Source organism: Atheta coriaria, unplaced genomic scaffold, assembly GCF_025399875.1.
Source record: "Atheta coriaria isolate IRGN ID8LTWV9N9 unplaced genomic scaffold, Caltech_Dcor_3.1 hic_scaffold_7_pilon, whole genome shotgun sequence".
NCBI lineage: Eukaryota > Metazoa > Arthropoda > Insecta > Coleoptera > Staphylinidae > Dalotia > Dalotia coriaria.
This window is the reverse complement of record NW_027045449.1, coordinates 10,988,825-11,009,137: the sequence shown is the minus strand read 5'-3', so window position 1 is coordinate 11,009,137 and position 20,313 is coordinate 10,988,825. Positions and strand designations below refer to the sequence as shown.

Below are 20,313 nucleotides of genomic sequence, written 5' to 3'. Positions count from 1 at the left end.
TGGTCTTCAAAATGTGGGACTTTCCAACAAACCAACCTAACCTAAATATAATTATTGAAGACTCGTCAGAAATCTGATGAAATAAACGGAATAAAATGTATTTATTCCTTGTAACTACATTAATTGGCTTTCTAAGCGTTCATGTATCTGTTTTAACAAAATATGTAAGCATTGCATGCCGTAGCTAACCAAGAAAATCATAAGTTTCTGTTCTGTTATACTTTTTAGATCAGTAAAATCTTTAATCGAATACCACAGGCAGAAAGAACTCTCTTGGAAGAACGTCGTGAGTTACTAAAGCAGCAAGCCGCTCTTAGCGTTAGCCGCGATTTTGTAAAACACTCAAAACTGCAGAGAAAAATCAATGCTATAGATGAACAATTGAAAGAAAGTGGCTCAAAAAGAAATGGTAACAATTTTATATACAATATAGGCATAAATTATGGCTGCAACATATTGCTCTCTGTGGTGATGATATTTTTATCGGTATATTATAGAAAAGTGCCGGTTTTTATTGTTGAAACCAAGTATAACCTGTGGCCATTTGGTGGGCTCATTTCCTTTCCAAATGACGTAGAAAATTCAGTGTCAGTTCATTTTTGGATGGTGTCTTGTTCGAGCGTTGCTCGGTTATTAAAAAATTAGAATTAAGATTACATCGAATAAATTTTCTTATTCAATGTTATATGCCAATGTGACATTTATTTGTGTTTTAAAATTCCCGCCACTTGTTCTGTTTTAATGTGTGTGAAAGCAGCGTTACATCTCGGACATAATTGAACAGTTCTATTAAATTTCCCGTTACATGTTGTTTTCTTGAGTGTAAAGGCAGCTTTACATCTGCCGGAAATAGTTTTGACAGGCACGGAACTGTCACACGTATGGACTCGCGAGGATTTTCACCCAGCGGTGCGCCGCCGTCTCAATCCCCGGCTGCTCAATGTAGATTAGCTGGCGGCGCGAGGCGCGCACGTAACAAAATGTAAATGCGATTAGCGCCCAACACGCAGTAGCGAGCCAAATTCTCAGTGCAACGGACATGTGCGCCTAGCGGTACACGCCGTACACGCAACTCGCGCGCACATCGAACGGTAACACAACAAGACAAAAAGAAGTGATTAAAAAGTGTACATCGCCATCATGTGCTGGGAAACGACGGCGGTGATCGAATGGACCCACGAAGACGTCTTCCAATGGCTGGAGCAGTTGGAGTTGAGCGAGTGCTCTCGGAAGGACCTGCAAAGCCAACGACTCGACGGTCGGTGTCTGCTCGCAATCAACGACGCAGACTTCCGGCTTAGTCCAGTCGACCAACTAGGACTTGCAGATCGAAAACGACTATATCTAGCGGTGAAATCTCTCCAAAGAGATAATCTATCAGCAATGGTGCAGCTAGGGCTAGCACCTTGCGAGAACAAATTCCATCCGGTGGCTGTACATGCTGTTTCCTATGGTGGCGCGATGAAGACCGATAGCGAATACTGTGAGTCAGAACGTGTGTCTCCTCCGGTATCGGAAGACGGGCGTGTTACCAGGCTGAAACCCGAGATGGGCAAGGCGTTCCTCAGTTTTTGCTATGTGGTGTTCGTCACATGGATCACCGCCTTCGTGATGGTGATCGTCCACGACCGCGTGCCCGATATGAAGAAGTATCCGCCGCTGCCGGACATTTTCCTCGACAATGTGCCGCATATTCCTTGGGCTTTCGACATGTGCGAAGTCACCGGCACGTTTTTGTTTACCATTTGGCTGATAGTACTGTTATTCCATAAACATAGGTGAGTTTTGCGCAAGAGTCACAAGTAAGAAAAACAGTTGAGACATTTTCACGGCGCAGAAAGACTAAAATTAACTTTTTTTATTATTGTTGATGGCATTGGTATCTCAGGTCTACCGTGTAACTGTTTCTAATTATAGTTTATGAAGGAAGAATGATACACGGTGGAATTTAACAGCATTTATAATTGTTTTTCACGCTTTGTGAATCGTTGGCGTTTTCTGATTTATTTTGAAAGTTTATGAAGTGATTTCGCATATTTTACCCGTGTTGTTATTTACTCGGAATTTCGATTAATTCCACACTTGAATACCATATTAGTTACAATTTTGCATAATTGGCAGTTATATGTATTTGTTTAATACAAATATTTGCATTCGAATTATTCATGCACTCCACATGTTTTCGGTGTTTGTTTAGTGTTATTAACACATGATAAGCTTTATTATAAATACGTGATTCATCCGTTTAATGTCCATCAACTATGCCCGATTGATCATTTGACGTAGCACGGAATTTCATTGTCGCGAAGGTCTATTACAAATAATAACAAGGTTCGAGCCACACAATGAGGGTAGCATTTGTAGGTATAAATACATTTGATCGTAAGTGAATGCACAAAAGCCAGCGCAACAAATTGAATCATCACAGTAGATTCGTCTCGGTCGTCTGGTGATTCTGGTTAATTAAAATTACACTATTGCTGTTTTAGTCATTGGGATTGATTTGATTTCTCGTTACTGTAATCAGTAACTTTGTTTTTGAGAGTTATTATGAATAAATTTGTAATTTCAAGTGGAACTTGAACTTAGAACCAGCTGTAAAGTCTGAAAAAGCATTGTTTAATGTTGTATTGTTATTATAATTTAGTTTTTATCGAGTCAAGTGTGGAGATAATTTTATTTGTTTCCAAGTTTAAGCAGGAGAGTGGCGCGTGCCTGGAATTTTTTGACTGATTTATTTAAATTATTAGAATATAATTATAATTCGTGCATTTTCAAAGTTGTTTGCATAAAAAATACAAAAAGTTAATGAGTTCTTTGTTTACAATTTGCTTCGAAATACTGTTAGAATTTTGTAAAATTTGTGTTTTATCGGATTTTTAATTGATTTAATGTTTTACGAAACAAATCTATTGGGACTCTCAATTTCTGTTGGTCTTATTAAAGATATGAAAAATTCAACTTGAAAACAATTTAAATTTTAAATTTATTAGAAACCATGGAAAATTTTAATTTTATTTTCTATTACTTTACTTCATTTGTTTGGCTATGTTAAATTTTCAATGTCATATTTAAATTGAGTATTTTTTGATAGTATTTTGCGATAGGCTAATCGAATTGTATTTTTGTTTTCATCGGTTTCATTTTCAATTGCGCACAATCCCACGTTCTACGCAACGAAAATAAAACACTTTGACCACGCTTAATGAAGTGTGTTTGCGGAGAAAACAACTTGCAACATGCGCTAGTTGATTGTTTATTAATTATAGCATCTACTGCGAAATAGTCAATAGATTCTCGTCCAAGTTATTGGATTAGAATGTTACGTTTTAATGGCGTACGCTTAATATTATACTAATTCTATAGATAAAAACGACATGAAGATGAAAACTTTCGCTATTTTGTTATCGTATTTACGTTTTTCACTACGCACGCAATCAAAAACGTGCTTCTTATCTCACATTTGTTGATTTGTTGATGTAATTTCTATTTGTTTATAAAACATGCGATGTTGGGTGAAATTATGAAAACAAACGCAAAACGGTCGTAAAATTGCTTACACGAGTTGTAAATTATTCTAAAATATCACATATTATTTATAATATTTTTATGGATATAGGTTCATCCTGATGAGAAGATTCTTCGCGCTGTCCGGCACCGTGTTCCTGCTGCGCTGCGTGACAATGCTCATCACATCGCTGAGTGTCCCCGGCGCCCATCTACAATGCGAGCCTCGTAACTATACCATACAAGGCACGAAATTCGAACATTTGGTGTTTAAAATTTCGCAAGCTTATTTCATTTGGCGTGGCGCAGGGATGTCCATCCAGGGAGTACGTACCTGCGGCGACTACATGTTCAGCGGGCACACCGTCGCACTCACCATGCTCAACTTCTTCATCACTGAATGTAAGAAACATTATTTTGTAAATGTATGTAACATTTAGTATGTAGGTAGCAAGAATTTCTTTTTGTTTTTCTTTTGCGTTGATACAAATGGCAAACAGGACTGTCACAGCTTATTTGAATAATTTTGATTTATGATTTTGTAGATACTCCAAGACACTTATATTTCCTACACACGCTCACGTGGATAATGAACATGTTCGGCATCTTCTTCATCCTTGCCGCACACGAGCACTACTCCATCGACGTCTTCGTGGCGTTCTACATCAGCAGTCGTCTTTTCCTCTACTATCACACTCTGTCCAATAATCAAGCGCTGATGCAGCGTGATTCAACACGGACGCGTATTTGGTTCCCGCTTTTTTCCTACTTCGAGTCCGAGGTGGACGGCATCGTTCCCAACGAATTCGAAACGCCTCGCGAGATTTTGCTCAACATTGTCGCTTTTTGCAAGCGCAAACTCAACGTGTATAAGGTGTACGAGGCTATCCGGCGGCGCGGTGAAGAAGTGCAGAGTTCACAACCTCTGCTGCAGAATAGCACATCATCGATGGCGACTTGCGCCGAGGCGAAAAAGACGAAATAACAGTACCGTCGATTAGGCTTTTCAAATTTATTTATTGATTGATACCAAAACTCACGCCAATGATGCAATCGCATGATATGATCACTTTACGCGTCAGACTAATCATTTTAGCAAATAAACGGTTGTTTGTCGCACGGTGCGCAATATAAACGAAAAAAACAAACAGAAAGACAGCATGATACATGAGTAAGATGATAGGCAAATAGCGTTGTTTGTGCTTTTCAAAGAGTCTAAAAAATATTTTGTACAATTGTTAAGTATGTAAATAAGCCGTAATTGAGCACACGTTGTTGATGCGTTGATGTCGGTTAAGGATAACTGCCAAAGTATTCGATTATAAGAAGGGTTTGTTGATGAAGATGGTTCCAAAGCTCGATTTCCATTTATTCGTGAAATGTTTTCCAGTAGTTTGTTGTTTTCCATTGAAACTTGAAAACATTCATTAAGTAAAAGTAGTTAATGATTGTGTTTGGGTTGTAAATTGTAAAGTACCAAAAATGAAATTTAGACTGTAAGTCATATTAGGTCATTTAGGAAGTTAACACGTGGTGAAATCTTATGATGTTGATAGTGGTTAGAGCATGTACAATCTAAATTTTTGCGTCTTCCTTATTTATTAATTAATGTTTACCAATTTAGCGATACTCAATTTTTAACTCGTTAATCAAACGATCGATATAGGATTTCCATAGAGACCTGAAAGACATCTCAGTGCACAACTTATAGTGTTAGGACAAATATTGTTGTTTCTGTTGTTAAATTTCCATTATTTCGTGTTTAATTTGTTATTTCTGTAGTAAATTGTAGGATTTATTACCTTGTGTGGAATTGTGTCGGAGAGAATCATGTAATATGCAAATGCAAACAAAATGCAAAACGCACGTAATTGTAATCCAATGATGCAGTATGATGGTGTATTTAATTATTTATACAAATCTAATGAATATTTTTACATTTTACATGGTTTAATGTACATAATTGTAGAGTGAGCAATTGCGATGCGTTGAAATGGTTTGAAATAAAGATATTTGTATATTTTTTTATATATATAAAAATAATTTATTAGAAATTATTGTGCAGCGGGGAAATTGAACGTTTTTTTCACGAGGAAATCGCGGAAATTGGAATGCAAGTTTACATTCGGAAATAATATATAATTATATATTTTTCACAGAGATGGGGCTGGGATGTACTTATTGGCATTTAATAATGTTTTGTTGTGTCCTTGAAGCTGTGCGTGAATATGCACGTTTACTAATAGAACTCTATGAGTTCAGCATAGATGGCGTTAAGATGCACTTGACTGCAATAAATTCGCGACATTGGCTTGAGTCGTTACTGCGACTTGTTCTTACCTTTTAGTCGTTTTTTTGCGTGTGCACGTTTCAGGCGTTTATTGTGGTAAATTGAACTATATCGAATAAGCCATTCGGCAGTTTATTAGAATAGTATACATTGCATGTGACTTTGAAGCAATGTAATTGTTTTGTTCAACGTACATCTCCGCAAGAAGAATGCACCAATGGCTCATCAGTTCATCGGAGTCAACAGTTTCAGTAAGTGAGAGTTTTATTACAATTCTTTTTACAAGTATGATGTATTCAATTTTATAATTCGCCGGTTCTTCTAGTGCAATAGTTTCCAAGTGTAACTAGAAAGTGCGTTACAAGTCTTACTCACTTTTAAAATGGTAAATGGTACATCGCGCGTTGGTTTAGATCTAGAATCGACGGTATTTACTGGTCATAACCGTGATTGATGTTTTCCTAATGATTTACCGTTTGTGAAACTTTCGTTGTCGTTAATTTATTGCGTTGTGCATGTTTACGTTTGTTGTGTGCGAGTTGCCGTCGGACGGCATCCAGCGATATTTTGTGTTCGTAATATTGATTAAAGTTAGTTTGCACTTAATTTTATACTGATACAAAAACCATTTCAGTCGTGTGTAGAATTTATTTTTATTTACAATTATATATTTGCAAATTTGCAAATATTACATATATTTATATTTACAATTATAGCGAATAACATGGTTTCGAACGCGAATGCATTTAAACATTACGAGTATAGGAAATAATCATCTGCTTCCTCTTTATTACAATTATATTAACACTATGTAAAATAATTAAATAATATATGCATTATTAGTTTACATCACAAATTCAAATTAGTTATTGTCGTACATGTTTATATGCTATTTGACTTTTTGAATGAAGTTGAAAATTAATATTTTGATTGCTTCATCTCTGTAAAATTATAATTATAAACTTTTAGGGCACTTTTCCTAAAATTTGATCAAAGTCGCTTTCTGCAGGAAAATTACACCCGTGTGTCAGATAAATCTTTCGATATAGGTATTTAGAAACTCTATAAAATGATAATAACTGTATAATGTGATGTAAGATGTAGCTAGTATGCACTTATTTGATTTAAATTCTAAGTGTGTTTATCGCAGCTAGTTCTTTGTTGGTAGTAGTGAGTGTACCTCTCCTTATATGGATATTCGCGTGTCCGTGTGCGATCACCCGATTTCGGGTATCCAATTGTGTTTATCAGTTATTTGTTTGTTTACATTCGTGAATCTACCTGCTGGACTCACGCACAGCGTTTGTTTTGTATTCGGGCAGTCGCGGCTTGTTATTCGCCGGTGTAGCGTTTTACGTGTGAATTTACCTTAGCCGAGTCCGTTGGATACCTTGTGCAGTGTATCTAGGCTGTCACGTTGTATCGGACGATTTTAATTCGGTAAATTGTAGTTGTTTTTGAATACATAATCCATTTTATGATATAAATAAGTTTATTAAAAGACCAGTAAATACAGGTATTTTAAATTGCGTATAATAATAAAATATAATTAAGAATAATGTTACTGTTAAGAATAATGTAATGTTACTGTGCGTGAAATATTTAAAAAGGCTAAATAGATCAGCTGTCGGATATCTATGGATTAGAAACACAACGTCGGACAAGCAGATACCCTCGTAAGTAATATCAATTGTATAATTATATGATAGAGAATTTTCCGTAGATTAAGACACTGCGATTTATTCGCAATTCAAATAAATCGTCAAAATTTGAGACCGGTCAGCATTTTTCAATCTTCCGTAATCAATTTTCTGGTTGCTATCTCTTTTAGTTTAGAAGATATTCGCTGTCGAAAATCGTCGATAAAAACCAACAACTAATAATATGATAATAATTATAATAATATTATAATTAGATTAATTTATTTTGAATAAGGATATCCTATTGACTTCTATATTTGTTTTGAATTATGTGTTAAAATTGCTAGTAGTTTAGATAGGGTGGTGCATTCGCACTCTCGTGTACGTGTTATACACGGCCACGGCCACTTAAGTGCGTGACCACTCACTGATACATATGCAATTGCTCACTGCCTCATATGTACGCCACACTTTTTGAAATGCTTTGTATTTTCTAGAGGTACAATAAAGTACTCTCAGGTAGCGCAACGATGCAAGTTTTAGCTAAAAACATTGCTGCGAGTGAAAGTCGACGTGCACAGTTGTGATGCCGGCACGCAGCTCTTACTTCGTGCGGCAGATAAGAATACTCGTACTCCGTCGAGTATTCGTGTTTCTCGTTGTAAGTTTGGTATATCGCGTTATATTTTATTGAATTTAGTGTTAATTGCCGTGTTTTGTCATTCGGTAAATATTTATCGCGTATGTAGTCTTTAGTATTCAATATTTTGTGTGTTTATTACATTTTCGCGTGGATTTCTGATCGGTTGCCGTCGGACGCCGGCCAGCAGACTTTGTGTGTGATTATAAATAATATTTTGAACTTGTGCGAACCATTTTTGACTTCTGCACCACTCGTTGGCTCATTGTGTTACTTGGTACGAATACTAATTTAAATAATTATTGAGAACAAGACGAAATGTATGATAAAATCTGGGTTCCGCCGGAACTCATTGTCCGAAATTGTGTAACTAATGTTTTGCTTTTTATTTATTTCAGTATCTACTTACATTTGATTTGAGGTGTTCGATACACTGGTAAGTAAAATTTTTATCATTTATAGTATCTGTTTTCTTGATTTCTTGCAATTGGAAAATTGATATCTTTTGCGGATATCTTTGCTTCAATAAATCCTTCAATAAAACTCAAATCATAAATCATAATTTCATGATTTAAATTTTAGTTCACTAGCATAAAATAGAATTGTATTAGTTTTGAAGATAGTTCTATTGTGAGCGTTTGTGTATAAGCAACTTTTTTTATCGCATTTGCCGTGCGAAATGCTACGCGTAAGATTCTCGTCGCGCTGTCGCATGCAGCAAATTTTAGTTTATAGTTGTTATCACAGGTACCGTGTCTATAGCAATTCGTGCACAAGATTACGTGTCATCAAGGCGCCGCCGGCTTTGCGCATCTATTGCAATTCGCGCACAAGGTCGCGTGGTATCGACGCGTTGGCTTTGCGCATCTATTGCTTTTACCTGCCGGGTTTATGCAGCAGGCACAGAGTCTTATTGTGCACTGTCGCATCCTTGCGTGCACAGTTTTGGCATTGATAGATTGCAGCTAGTTTACGAGTAGTGCCGGTCTCTGGCGTATCCAGACGTATATCGCGCAACGCGTTTCGATTTATCAGACTTCTATTTTCAAAGTTTGCATTATATTCAGTCATCAATCTACTTAGTCGTAATATGTATCTACAGTATTTTCTTAATAAGCAAATGTGCACAATTGTTTTTTTTTGCTTGCTTTTGATGTTTTTATTTCAAATCAAATATTTCGGTTATTGTGGGACGTGGTCGGTCGCTAGATCAATCGGAAACCTATTCGTGCTTGAGTAAGTTACTTTTATCTGACCATTGCGATATTCAGCACAGATAGTTTGTTTTCTTCCATGTGTGAATATAATATTATCATATTGTATGAAATGTCTTTGTTTTAACTTATGTTATTACAGTACTTGCCGTACCCATGCAATCCGATGAGCGCTACATTGGTAAGTTTTTAATTAAGTTATATTATTTGGTTAAATGTTTTATCACATTTCACCTGCGTGTTGCCATAGCCCGCGAATTAGGGGGACCGTATACTATATTTCTCTTAATGGTAATATGGAAAACGGATCATATTGCGGAAAACTTTTGTAAAAAGTTCAATTTTTTTATCGGATTCTGATAGCGCAAGAGGGTTTTGCTAATTTTTTTACTGATTTAGTTCAGTCACATTCGGTGTACCGTAGCAGGGTGATGATAGAAGTGACTCACATTCAGGGCACCGTACGAGGGCAGGGGTAGTAGTGACTCGTGTTCAGGGCACCGTACGAAGGTAGCGGTAGAAGTGACTCGTGTTCAGGGCACCGTACGAAGGTAGCGGTAGAAGTGACTCGTGTTCAGGGCAGCCTACGAAGGTAACGGAAGTGAATTCTCCGTCGGGTGGTATTTAATTGTTGCAGGATATCGACCTGCAACCCGCGAAAATTTGCATATAAGGGTAATTTTTCAACCCTATTTTGTGAAATATTTGTGTTTTCTTGGGTTTGCGCACGATCTGGGCGGCGTAGTAGCTCCAACGTGGCATCTAGATGTGCGGAATTAAATTCTCCGTCGGGTGGTATTTAATTGTTGCAGGAATTCAATCTGCAACCCGCCAAAAATTTGCATATAAGCGTAATTTTCAACCTTTTATCGTGAAATGTTTGTTGTTTTTCGGGTTTGCTCGCGATCTAGGCAGCGTAGTAACCTCAGCATCGCGTCTAGAGATGCGGAATTAAATTCTCCGTCGGGTGGTATTTAATTGTTGCAGGATATCGACCTGCAACCCGCCAAAAATTTGCATATAAGCGTAATTTTCAACCTTTTATGGTGAAATGTTTGTTTTTTTTTCGGGTTTGCTCGCGATCTAGGCAGCGTAGTAACCTCAGCGTGGCGTCTAGAGATGCGGAATTAAATTCTCCGTCGGGTGGTATTTAATTGTTGCAGGATATCGATCTGCAACCCGCGAACATTTGCATATAAGTGTAATTGTTTAACCTTTTTTTGTGAAATATTTGGTTTTCTTGGGTTTGCACGCGATTTAGGCCGCGTAGTAACCTCAGCGTGGCGACTAGTGATGCGGAATTAAATTCTACGTCGGGTGGTATTTAATTGTTGCAGGAATTCGATCTGCAACCCGCCAAAAATTTGCATATAAGCGTAATTTTCAACCCTTTTTCGTGAAATGTTTGTTTTTTCGAGTTTGCATGCGAGCTAGGAAGCGTAGTAACCTCAGCGTGGCGTCTAGAGATGCGGAATTAAATTCTCCGTCGGGTGGTATTTAATTGTTGCAGGAATTAGATCTGCAACCCGCGAAAATTTGCATATAAGTGTAATTGTTCAACCTTTTTTTGTGAAATATTTGTGTTTTCTTGGTTTTGCGCGCGATCTAGGCAGCGTAGTAATTTCAGCGTGGTGTCTAGAGATGCGGAATTAAATTCTCCGTCGGGTGGTATTTAATTGTTGCAGGATATCGACCTGCAACCCGCGAAAATTTGCATATAAGTGTAATTGTTCAACCTTTTTTTTTGAAATATTTGTGCTTTCTTGGTTTTGCGCGCGATCTAGGCAGCGTAGTAATTTCAGCGTGGTGTCTATACATGCGGAATTAAATTCTCCGTCGGGTGGTATTTAATTGTTGCAGGAATTCGATTTGCAACCCCCCAAAAATTTGCATGTAAGCGTAATTTTCAACCCTTTTTCGTGAAATGTTTGTTTTTTCGGGTTTGCATGCGAGCTAGGCAGCGTAGTAACCTCAGCGTGGCGTCTAGAGATGCGGAATTAAATTCTCCGTCGGGTGGTATTTAATTGTTGCAGGATATCGACCTGCAACCCGCGAAAATTTGCATATAAGGGTAATTTTTCAACCCTATTTTGTGAAATATTTGTGTTTTCTTGGGTTTGCGCACGATCTGGGCGGCGTAGTAGCTCCAACGTGGCGTCTTGAGATGCGGAATTAAATTCTCCGTCGGGTGGTATTTAATTGTTGCAGGATATCGACCTGCAACCCGCGAAAATTTGCATATAAGGGTAATTTTTCAACCCTATTTTGTGAAATATTTGTGTTTTCTTGGGTTTGCGCGCGATCTAGGCGGCGTAGTAGCTCCAACGTGGCGTCTTGAGATGCGGAATTAAATTCTCCGTCGGGTGGTATTTAATTGTTGCAGGATATCGACCTGCAACCCGCGAAAATTTGCATATAAGTGTAATTGTTCAACCTTTTTTTGTGAAATATTTGGTTTTCTGGGGTTTGCGCGCGATCTAGGCAGCGTAGTAACCTCAGCGTGGCGTCTGGAGATGCGGAATTAAATTCTCCGTCGGGTGGTATTTAATTGTTGCAGGAATTCGATCTGCAATCCGCCAAAAATTTGCATATAAGCGTAATTTTCAACCCTTTTTCGTGAAATGTTTGTGTTTTTTCGGGTTTGCACGCGATCTAGGCAGCGTAGTAACTTCAGCGTGGCGTCTAGAGATGCGGAATTAAATTCTCCGTCGGGTGGTATTTAATTGTTGCAGGAATTCAACCTGCAGCCCGCCAAAAATTTGCATATAAACGTAATTTTTCAACCCTTTTTCGTGAAATGTTTGTGCTTTTAATTTTTAAGAAAAAATTGCCAAGGGGGTGCTTGATACTTTTTTTCAACGATTTTCAAAAATTAATATTTCTTAAACTAAAAGAGATAGCTACCAACGAATCGTTGATTATGAAAGATTGGAAATTTCTCTATGAGATAAAAATATAAAATAATTATATTTCCTACAGTAAAAGGTTGAAAAACGCGACTGAAAGTGCTAAAAAGTGACATTTTTCAGTTTTTGCCAATTTTATTCAATCGCGAATATCTCGTAAACTAAAAGAGATAAATAGGATCTGATCGCAGTGTCTTAATCTACGGAGTATTCTCTATAAGATATTTATTGTTCTACACACATATAAAGTGTGAAGTAACCTGTGCAGAAATGTGTGTGTAAAGTGAGCCATAGAAGTTGTACATAAAAAATACAACGATATACTTTTGTGGATAAAGTACTCGAAAAACACCCGCAAATTTCAGTAATATTTCCCGCATTTTTAGTGTTTTGCGATGGAAATAATTGTTAAAAAAGAATTGTTCTTTAAAATACTCCTTCTCTCAATTCCCTTAATTAAATAGAATTATTATTTAAAATATTGGAATTATTTGTATTTTCAAGGTGTGTTTACACAAGTTTGTGATCTACACAGAATTCTTAATCGCGTTTCGGAAAATAAAGTGCATAATTTAATTATTACAAAGACGCTTTTAAAAATTATCTGCGTATTATTAAAATGACAATATTCACGGTTTCGCTGAACACGTGAACGTTTTTAATCGAATTGCACTCGATAACATCATTAAATAAAGAAATTTCTTGTTGATCTAATAAAATCTTGTATGATGAAGTTTTTTAGTTTTTGTAGTTTGCGTGTTTGTATCTTAATATTTACAAAGAAATAGTTATTTTTGTCGTATTTACCGACTGTATTGATACACGCCGTCGCTTGCCGTCTGTTGATTTAGATTTAATTTATGATGATGCTTCACCTGTCTGTTACTATATACAGTTGATGTTTCCATCAATTAATAAATATATATTCACAATATATTAAAATGTAAGTGTTTAATTTTTGTAGCACTTTTTTGCTCAATTACCCGTTGATTTTCTGGTAAAATCTTGGATTTTATCTTGGATGTGAATATTGATTATCTTTGTAGTTGCGAAAGTTTTTTGTTTGTAACATCCTGTATATTAGTTTTCGTAACACCACGTAGAAGATTGTCTTTATTTGCGAGTTTTGAAGGTTCTTTGTTTCGAACTTGGGATTTTCTTTCTGGAACACCCTGTATTTGTTTTTCTTTGTGTCCGTGAAAATTTTGCTTCAGCTGTTGTTTTAGGGCTTACTTTTTTTTCACTTCGAATTTTCTTTTTGTAACACCCTGTTTATTAGTTTTCCGGAACATCGGGTAAAAGCGAGCAATATTTGTAGTGTTTAAATGCTTTCCCCTTTGATCGTTGAATTTTCTATTTGTGACACCCTGTATAATCGCTTTCCTTCACATCCCTGAAAATTTTGCTTTGACTCTTATTAGAATTTAACTTTTGGCACAATTTTCTTGTTATAACACCCTGTATCTTAGTTTCCCATTCATCGGGTGAAAAACGAGCGATATTTGTAGTGTTTTTTGTTTGCACTTTAAATATTTCTTTTGTAACACTCTGTATATTGGTTTTCAATTTCAGTCACCTAGAAAATTGGTTATGTACTAATTTCATTATCCCGGTAGTACTTTATAAAGTAGTACTTGCTTGCGTGTGCGCGGCTATGCAGGTCGTAAGTCCTGCTTCAATATGGCGACTTGTATTTTATTGACTTGTAAAATCTATACATGTACTCTATTGTTAATAAAGAAATAGAAAGATATATTGACTTCTTTGATTTGTGTACCCCTTCTATCATTTCAGGTACAGGTCTCTAAGAGAGTTCTCTCTCTCAGGGGATGATCCCCACTATAAAAATTGTTAAGGTATCCTGTGTGATTTGTGTGCTCCTTCTTTCATTTCAGCTACAGGTCAGAACTTGTAAGAATATTTTTAGGTGTCACCTCTCTTGAGGCGACTTAAAACTTAGAAATATTTGAACAAGACCTTATAAGGATTGTCCTTATAAGGAGTTCCCTCTCTCTGGGGGTGATCCCCCACCATAAAAATTGTTGATATGCCTGATAATTTCGGGGATGAAGCGCAGAGACATCGTAGCTGTAGGATGGGCCGGGAGCAATGGACACATCGAAGCAGTAGACTGTCTAACGACACGTGCCAAAAAATTTAAAAATCTGATCCTCTCCTGTTCTCTTTCTTCCATCTTCTCCTCTTCTCTCTACTCTGTTCTCTTCCTTCTATCTTCTCCCATTCTCTACTCCTTCCTTCTTCTTCTATTTCTATTTCGCGGTTCCCCGTTTCTCCACTTGCTTTCTTATTTCTTCTCATATTGCCTTCACTTTTATTATATTTCTCTTATATTTCGTTGCAATTCATATATGCAACCCAAATTACACCTGATATTTTCATATTTGAGAAAAATGCCTTCTATACCTGAGACTCGATCCGCGTCTGCTAGCATGCCAGCAGGTGCACGTCTCCACTCGACCACCGAGTGTTTTTATCACTGTTATTTGATTCTTCTATTTATGTTTCTACTTTATTCAACTTTTTAAAAACAACAACACAAGTCTTAGGTATATTCCACTCGCTCGACGCGCATAAGATTTATATGCAATATTATTTAAGACGTCAATACTGAAAACGACAAAGAGGATACCACAAAGAAATATGAATGGGATTTTAATATTACATTGTGTTTTATTGACAACATTTAACAATAGATACATTTTTTTAAATAAAAATATCGACAGTTAACAAATTATACCGCAATAAAGACCAAACTTCCAAAACTTCCGTTATAAATATTGCAAACTCCATTTGTGCACTCACAAAACTTTCTTTGTGGATACCAGCGTCTATTTGCACGAGTTAATTATAAAAGATAACCGTTTGCCGACGGGCACACACGCGCTTCGGAAAACCGAAATTGAATCCGCGATTGAAAAACACCCAACGCGTGCAATCACACTTTTAAAACCCCCGTCACGTCCGATTCTGGTATATGCCGTCGATTGCTTAACGAATATAAATTTACTTAATTATACATCGATTTGCTTAATTATGATCAGACAAAATAGAACTAGTCGCGATAAACACGCGCGGTTTATTCGACGACCGGAATGAAACTGCGGTTCACTGGGCTGCACGCAGCCAACGCCGACAACGTGCGGCCACTATCGCTGTTGCGATACGCTCGCTGAACGCGACAAAAAAATTGTTTCCATGCAAAATATCGACACGTATTTCGTGACAGCATGGCAGTGCAAGTTTTGGCGCCATTAACGCCCTGTGCAAAATTTCTACGACGTTCCAACTGCAAATCATTATTCCCAATATCGTTTTCGACCACAACTTACAACTTTTCAAAAATGAGCTAAATTACTGAAATTGGAGATCAATTTTAGGGTACTTCCCGACCCTTGAGGGTATCAAAATGAAGTTCATTTAATTAAGTAACACTTCCTCTGTTATCTGAAGAAAAGAAAATAAAAATCGGGCCAGGGAAACGCAAGATACAGACCATTTTCCACCAGAACATTTCAAAAATGTACAAAATTGCTGAAATTGGAGATCAATTTAAGGGCACTTCCCGACTGTTGATGGAACCAAAATGAAGTCCATTTAATTAAGTAACTCTGCGTCTCTGATCTGAAGGAAATAAAATAAAAATCGAGCCAGAGAAACACAATATACAGACCATTTTCCACCAAAACTTGTCAAAAATGAACAAAATTGCTGAAATTGAAGATAAATTTAAGGGCACTTCCCGACCCTTGATGGTATCAAAATGAAGTCCATTTAATTACATAACTCTTCCTCTGTCATCTGAAGCAAAGAAAATAAAAATCGAGCCAGAGAAACGCAAGATACAGACCATTTTGCACCAAACCTTTTCAAAAATGAACAAAATGGCTGAAATTGGAGATCAATTTAAAGACACTTTCCGACCTTTGATGGTACCAAAATATAGTCCATTTAATTAAGTAACGCTTCGTCTCAGATCTGAAGCAAACAAAATAAAAATCGAGCCAAAGAAACGCAAGATACAGACAACTTTCCACCAAAACTTTTCAAAAATGTACAAAATTGCTGAATTTGGAGATTAATTTTAAAGCACTTCGCGACCATTAATGGTATCAAAATGAGTTCAATTTAATTAAGTAACTCTTCCTCTGTCATCTGAAGCAAACAAAATAAAAATCCAGCCATTGAAACACAAGATACAGACCATTTTCCACCAGAACTTTTCAAAAATGTTCAAAATTGCTGAAATTGGAGATCAATTTAAGGGCACTTCCCGACGTTTGATGGTATCAAAATGTAGTCCATTTGATTAAGCATCTCTTCTTCTGTTATCTGAACAAAAGAAAATAAAAATCGAGCCAGAAAAACCCAAGATACAGACCATTTTCCACCAGAACATTTAAAAAATGAACAAAATTGCTGAATTTGGAGATCAATTTAAGGACACTTCCCGACCTTTGATGGTACCAAAATGTAGTCCATTTAATTAAGTAACTCGTTCTCTGTCATCTGAAGCAAACAAAATAAAAATCGAGCCAGAGAAACGCAAGATACAGACCATTTTACACCAGACGTTATCAAAAATAAACAAAATAGCTGAAATTGGAGATCACTTTAAGGGCACTTCCCGACATTTGATGGTATCAAAATGTAGTCCATTTGATTAAGCAACTCTTTCTCTCTGATCTGAAACAAACAAAATAAAAATCAAGCCAGAGAGACGCAAGATACAGACCATTTTTCACTAGAACCATAATCCATAATCCACTAATGAAGTTGAATAGCAGGGGCTTAGGGAATCGCCTTGTCTTACCCTGTTCCTACTTTATGGGGTCTGTGCGTTGTTCGGCTATTGCTAGTTGCAGTTCGTTGTTGTTGTAGATGTCCCTTATAGTATTGATGATATCAGATGCGATGTTTCTTTTCGGAGTATGCTGGTTATGTCTTGGAGCTGCACTCTGTCAAACGCTTTCCTTAGGTCCACGAAGGAAAGAAAAGCCGGTTTGTTCCACTCCACGGCTTTTTCCTTCACCTGTCTTATTATGAATATTGCGTCGTTACAGGACCTTCCTTTCCTGAAGCCCTGTTGTTCGTCTGATAGTGTGGTGTGTGCTAATATCTTGTTCGCTAGTAATCGAGTTGTTAGTTTCAGGGTGGTGTTTAGCAGAGCTATTCCTCGATAGTTGGATGGTTCTTGCTTATCTCCTTTCTTAAACATCATTATTAGTGTGCTCAATTTCCATTCAGTTGGTACTCTCTGATGCTTCAGCAAATTAACTTTAATACATAAAATTGGCTATCTCAAAATATCGACGACACACCAAACACAAGCACCGAAGAAAACAAAGGTTGCGTTACACCGATTCCATACACCGTAAATCGTAAGTTAAAAACAAACACGTTGATTGCAACTGCACGCGGCACGCGGTACGTACGCACGTACGCTTCCAGCGGTTGCCGGTCGCAACTGAAGCAACGTGTTATTGCAAGCCAAGGACTTTAGCGGCTGTCTTGCGCATTACATTCGCATCGACGTATCTGCAAAAAATTGTTTATACACAAGCACTGATAAACGTGCCTTGCATACACAGCCAACCATCTAAACTAAATCTGGCATTAGGAACTCTACAATACTAAATAATACAAATTCCTACTGAAAAATTATGCGTTCCTTTTAAAAATCAATTTAAACGTAAAAAAACTAAAGAAGTTATAATATCAATATGCAGGCCCTCCACAACAATTAACAACCACACAAATTGTTAATTTTTATGCTTGTTTTATATTAATAAATATGAATTGTACATTTTACAGTTTTGCAATCATCATTGCAACCTCATTGCAGTTTCGTTCATCGTATCAATGCGCATCTTAAGTAATATCAACATTTTTACAGCCTCTCTTGCTTTCATGTTTCATGTACAACAAATCACAACTGAATTAAGTAGAGTGATGCTACAAAACGGCAATTATTTTTAACATTTGCACAACATGTAATAAACAGAACAAGAAACAAAAACCAGAAATGTGGACGTATCAATGATTCCGCATTTGCACTCGACAACATTTTCCCCTCTTCCGGTCTAAAGTGTTTTCTAATATTCTAATAAATTCACTGCCCGCTATATGTCATTGAAACTTCATCTATGTACAAAAATTGCATCGCATACACGTATATGTCTCACATACAAAAATATATTCCAACTAATACTGATGTGCAAATCCACTTGCTCACAATTGTTCCACACAGCAACAATGCGCTATCAATATGGGGCTTGCAGGGGTTATTCTCATATCATAATCATCGTTTATAAATATGTATTAGCGTTAGTAACAAGTATCCGTACAGCGCGCGTCCATTACGTGTTTATTATCAGTCGCAAGTTTCAAAATCGTTTAAAAATTTTCCACATTTTGCAAAGTCCTCAATTAAAAAATATATTCTGCACATGACGTGGTCATGTTCTATCATATTCACGAATATAAAATACATTTGTAACAATAGTTTCAATAGAAGAATTATTAAAGTTAACATGGGGAACTGAATCGATAATAAATTCGTTCGCTTTGTGCAAATTTGTTTCCACTGGTTAATTATTAGGTAGGTATAGTTTACGTGAAAGCCAAAGTTTACTCGTTAAGGGGTAGATTATTGTTGTATGTATTAGGGGTATGTTATCTTGTAATGCGCAAGCACCATCGATATCTCATGCACACATGTAACAACTAGCGTGTCGCTGAAGACACGGTGCTTTAGTTTTAGGCAAACAACAACTGTCGAGTTACTTGAATTTAAAAAATAAATTTCCAAAACACAAGAGTTTTGAATACATTCATAGGGGTTGCAATTCGTTATATACACATCAGTAGAAAACACATTGAGTATTATGTCCAAACAGTGAGATTGCTTATCGAATATTTGCTCATTTGGTCAAAATGAAGAAACACGAAAAGAAAAACAAAAAACGTCGTCAGATTTTCACATATTTTTCTCATGTATTTTTTTTGTTCATTTCTTTTTTCCTCAAAAAATTTCATCTTCAAATATTTATATAATATATAAATAATAAATAACTATGTACTCGATTAATTAACGAATCAATTGCCAAGAATGAATCAATCAATTAATTTATATAACTATGATATAATAATATTGTGTATGCAAACGTATGCAAACTAACTTAACACTTAGACGATAGTATTCACAACAGCGCGCAAGTTTCCGTGGAAATATAACAAAGGTAATAAACGCAACGATTCTCATTGATTTCTTTACAAATTACGATTTAGCACTTACATATAGATAACGCTAGATTAGCAATAATATTAAGTTATTTTTAAACTATAATTTTGAGTATCTTTGATTTATATAAAAACGCTAATAGAAATTGCCAATGTTACGCATCGCCATTCACACAAAATTTACACAATATAAGATATTTTCGCTATATTTCCAAAGAAACGTTAGTTTTTCTCGATTTTCAGCTGAAACGTCCAAATTTGATTCCGAATTTACATGGAACAAAACTTGCGCGTTCTAGCTCTTCATGTGCTTGTCGACAAAAAAGAAAAAAAAACGATAAAAAATAATAAATAAACATTAAAAACTTAACAACAATTATTACGTTACTAACTAAAAATGTCTTAGTTGCCACTTTTTAGTGTGTTCTTCCAACTTTTACGTCTTATCATAATAAATTCAACTGCAGTTTGGTTTGCTATGTTCCGGAAAGGAAAAATATATCCAAGGACTGGGAATGTTAGTGGTTAGTAGGGAATGATCATTTTAAGGTGATAGTTATTGGGATTGGGGGGTGGAAATTGCAGAACAGCTAAGTAAGTGATGCGACTTGAGAGAGACGGTGTTTAGGTACACTCGATGATGTGCGGCTGCGACGATTCAATCACACTTGGCCGTGTCTCTACTTTACTGGGGTGAGATGTTGGGGGCGCACGTTGTGATTGAATAACCTGCGGCGGCCTTGACAATCCAGGGTGGAGCACTGTGTGGCTGACAGGTGGTTGATGCGCGTGCTCGTAAATCTCTCTGGATTCTTCAAACATTTCCTTTTTCATTTCCACCGAACCTTTTGAAACA

At 36.5% G+C, this 20,313-nt stretch overlaps 3 protein-coding genes and 2 long non-coding RNA genes across 10 annotated transcripts in view; 3 read left to right on the top strand and 2 right to left on the bottom strand.

The window, feature by feature from the left end:
* The first annotated feature begins 21 nt into the window (after positions 1–21).
* LOC135796551 (guided entry of tail-anchored proteins factor 1) lies at positions 22–685 on the top strand. The gene is made up of 2 exons (XM_065308621.1): positions 22–164; positions 229–685. The coding sequence occupies exons 1-2, from the start codon at positions 96–98 to the stop codon at positions 643–645; spliced, it is 486 nt and encodes a 161-aa protein (XP_065164693.1). The 5' UTR covers positions 22–95; the 3' UTR covers positions 646–685.
* Positions 686–832: 147 nt separating this feature from the next.
* On the top strand, positions 833–5,550 carry SMSr (Sphingomyelin synthase related). Of its 2 annotated transcripts, XM_065308613.1 has the most exons (4): positions 833–1,778; positions 3,620–3,753; positions 3,817–3,909; positions 4,053–5,550. In XM_065308613.1, the coding sequence occupies exons 1-4, from the start codon at positions 1,141–1,143 to the stop codon at positions 4,490–4,492; spliced, it is 1,305 nt and encodes a 434-aa protein (XP_065164685.1). In that variant the 5' UTR covers positions 833–1,140; the 3' UTR covers positions 4,493–5,550. The 2 variants fall into 2 exon arrangements, with proteins under 2 accessions (XP_065164685.1, XP_065164684.1); XM_065308612.1 differs by having other exon boundaries at positions 834–1,778; positions 3,620–3,909.
* Positions 5,551–5,953: 403 nt separating this feature from the next.
* On the top strand, positions 5,954–13,950 carry LOC135796364 (uncharacterized). Its single transcript, XR_010549317.1, has 4 exons — positions 5,954–6,048; positions 8,476–8,513; positions 9,434–9,472; positions 13,770–13,950. It is a non-coding gene; the product is annotated as an uncharacterized lncRNA (long non-coding RNA).
* A 1,010-nt stretch (positions 13,951–14,960) lies between these two features.
* LOC135796279 (uncharacterized) lies at positions 14,961–16,985 on the bottom strand. Of its 2 annotated transcripts, XR_010549300.1 has the most exons (7): positions 16,951–16,985; positions 16,774–16,901; positions 16,597–16,724; positions 16,420–16,547; positions 16,066–16,370; positions 15,889–16,016; positions 14,961–15,839 (listed from the first exon to the last, which is right to left on the bottom strand). It is a non-coding gene; the product is annotated as an uncharacterized lncRNA (long non-coding RNA). The 2 variants fall into 2 exon arrangements; XR_010549299.1 differs by having other exon boundaries at positions 16,066–16,547.
* Positions 16,986–19,186: 2,201 nt separating this feature from the next.
* Blimp-1 (PR domain zinc finger protein 1) overlaps positions 19,187–20,313 on the bottom strand; it is a 31,333-nt gene continuing 30,206 nt past the window's right edge. For all 4 annotated transcript variants that reach the window (XM_065307685.1, XM_065307684.1, XM_065307687.1 and 1 more), the window contains one exon: positions 19,187–20,302. In XM_065307685.1, the coding sequence (XP_065163757.1) occupies positions 20,082–20,302 (221 nt within the window). In that variant the 3' untranslated portion in view covers positions 19,187–20,081. The remainder of the gene's footprint in view (positions 20,303–20,313) is intronic.

Coding starts and splice junctions, on each gene's coding strand:
- SMSr (XM_065308612.1), top strand. CDS start 1,141: ATGTGCTGGGAAACGACGGCGGTGATCGAATGGACCCACGAAGACGTC. Junction 1,779..3,619: donor CTGTTATTCCATAAACATAG/GTGAGTTTTGCG, acceptor TTATGGATATAG/GTTCATCCTGATGAGAAGAT. Junction 3,910..4,052: donor CAACTTCTTCATCACTGAAT/GTAAGAAACATT, acceptor ATGATTTTGTAG/ATACTCCAAGACACTTATAT.
- LOC135796551 (XM_065308621.1), top strand. CDS start 96: ATGTATTTATTCCTTGTAACTACATTAATTGGCTTTCTAAGCGTTCAT. Junction 165..228: donor TATCTGTTTTAACAAAATAT/GTAAGCATTGCA, acceptor TATACTTTTTAG/ATCAGTAAAATCTTTAATCG.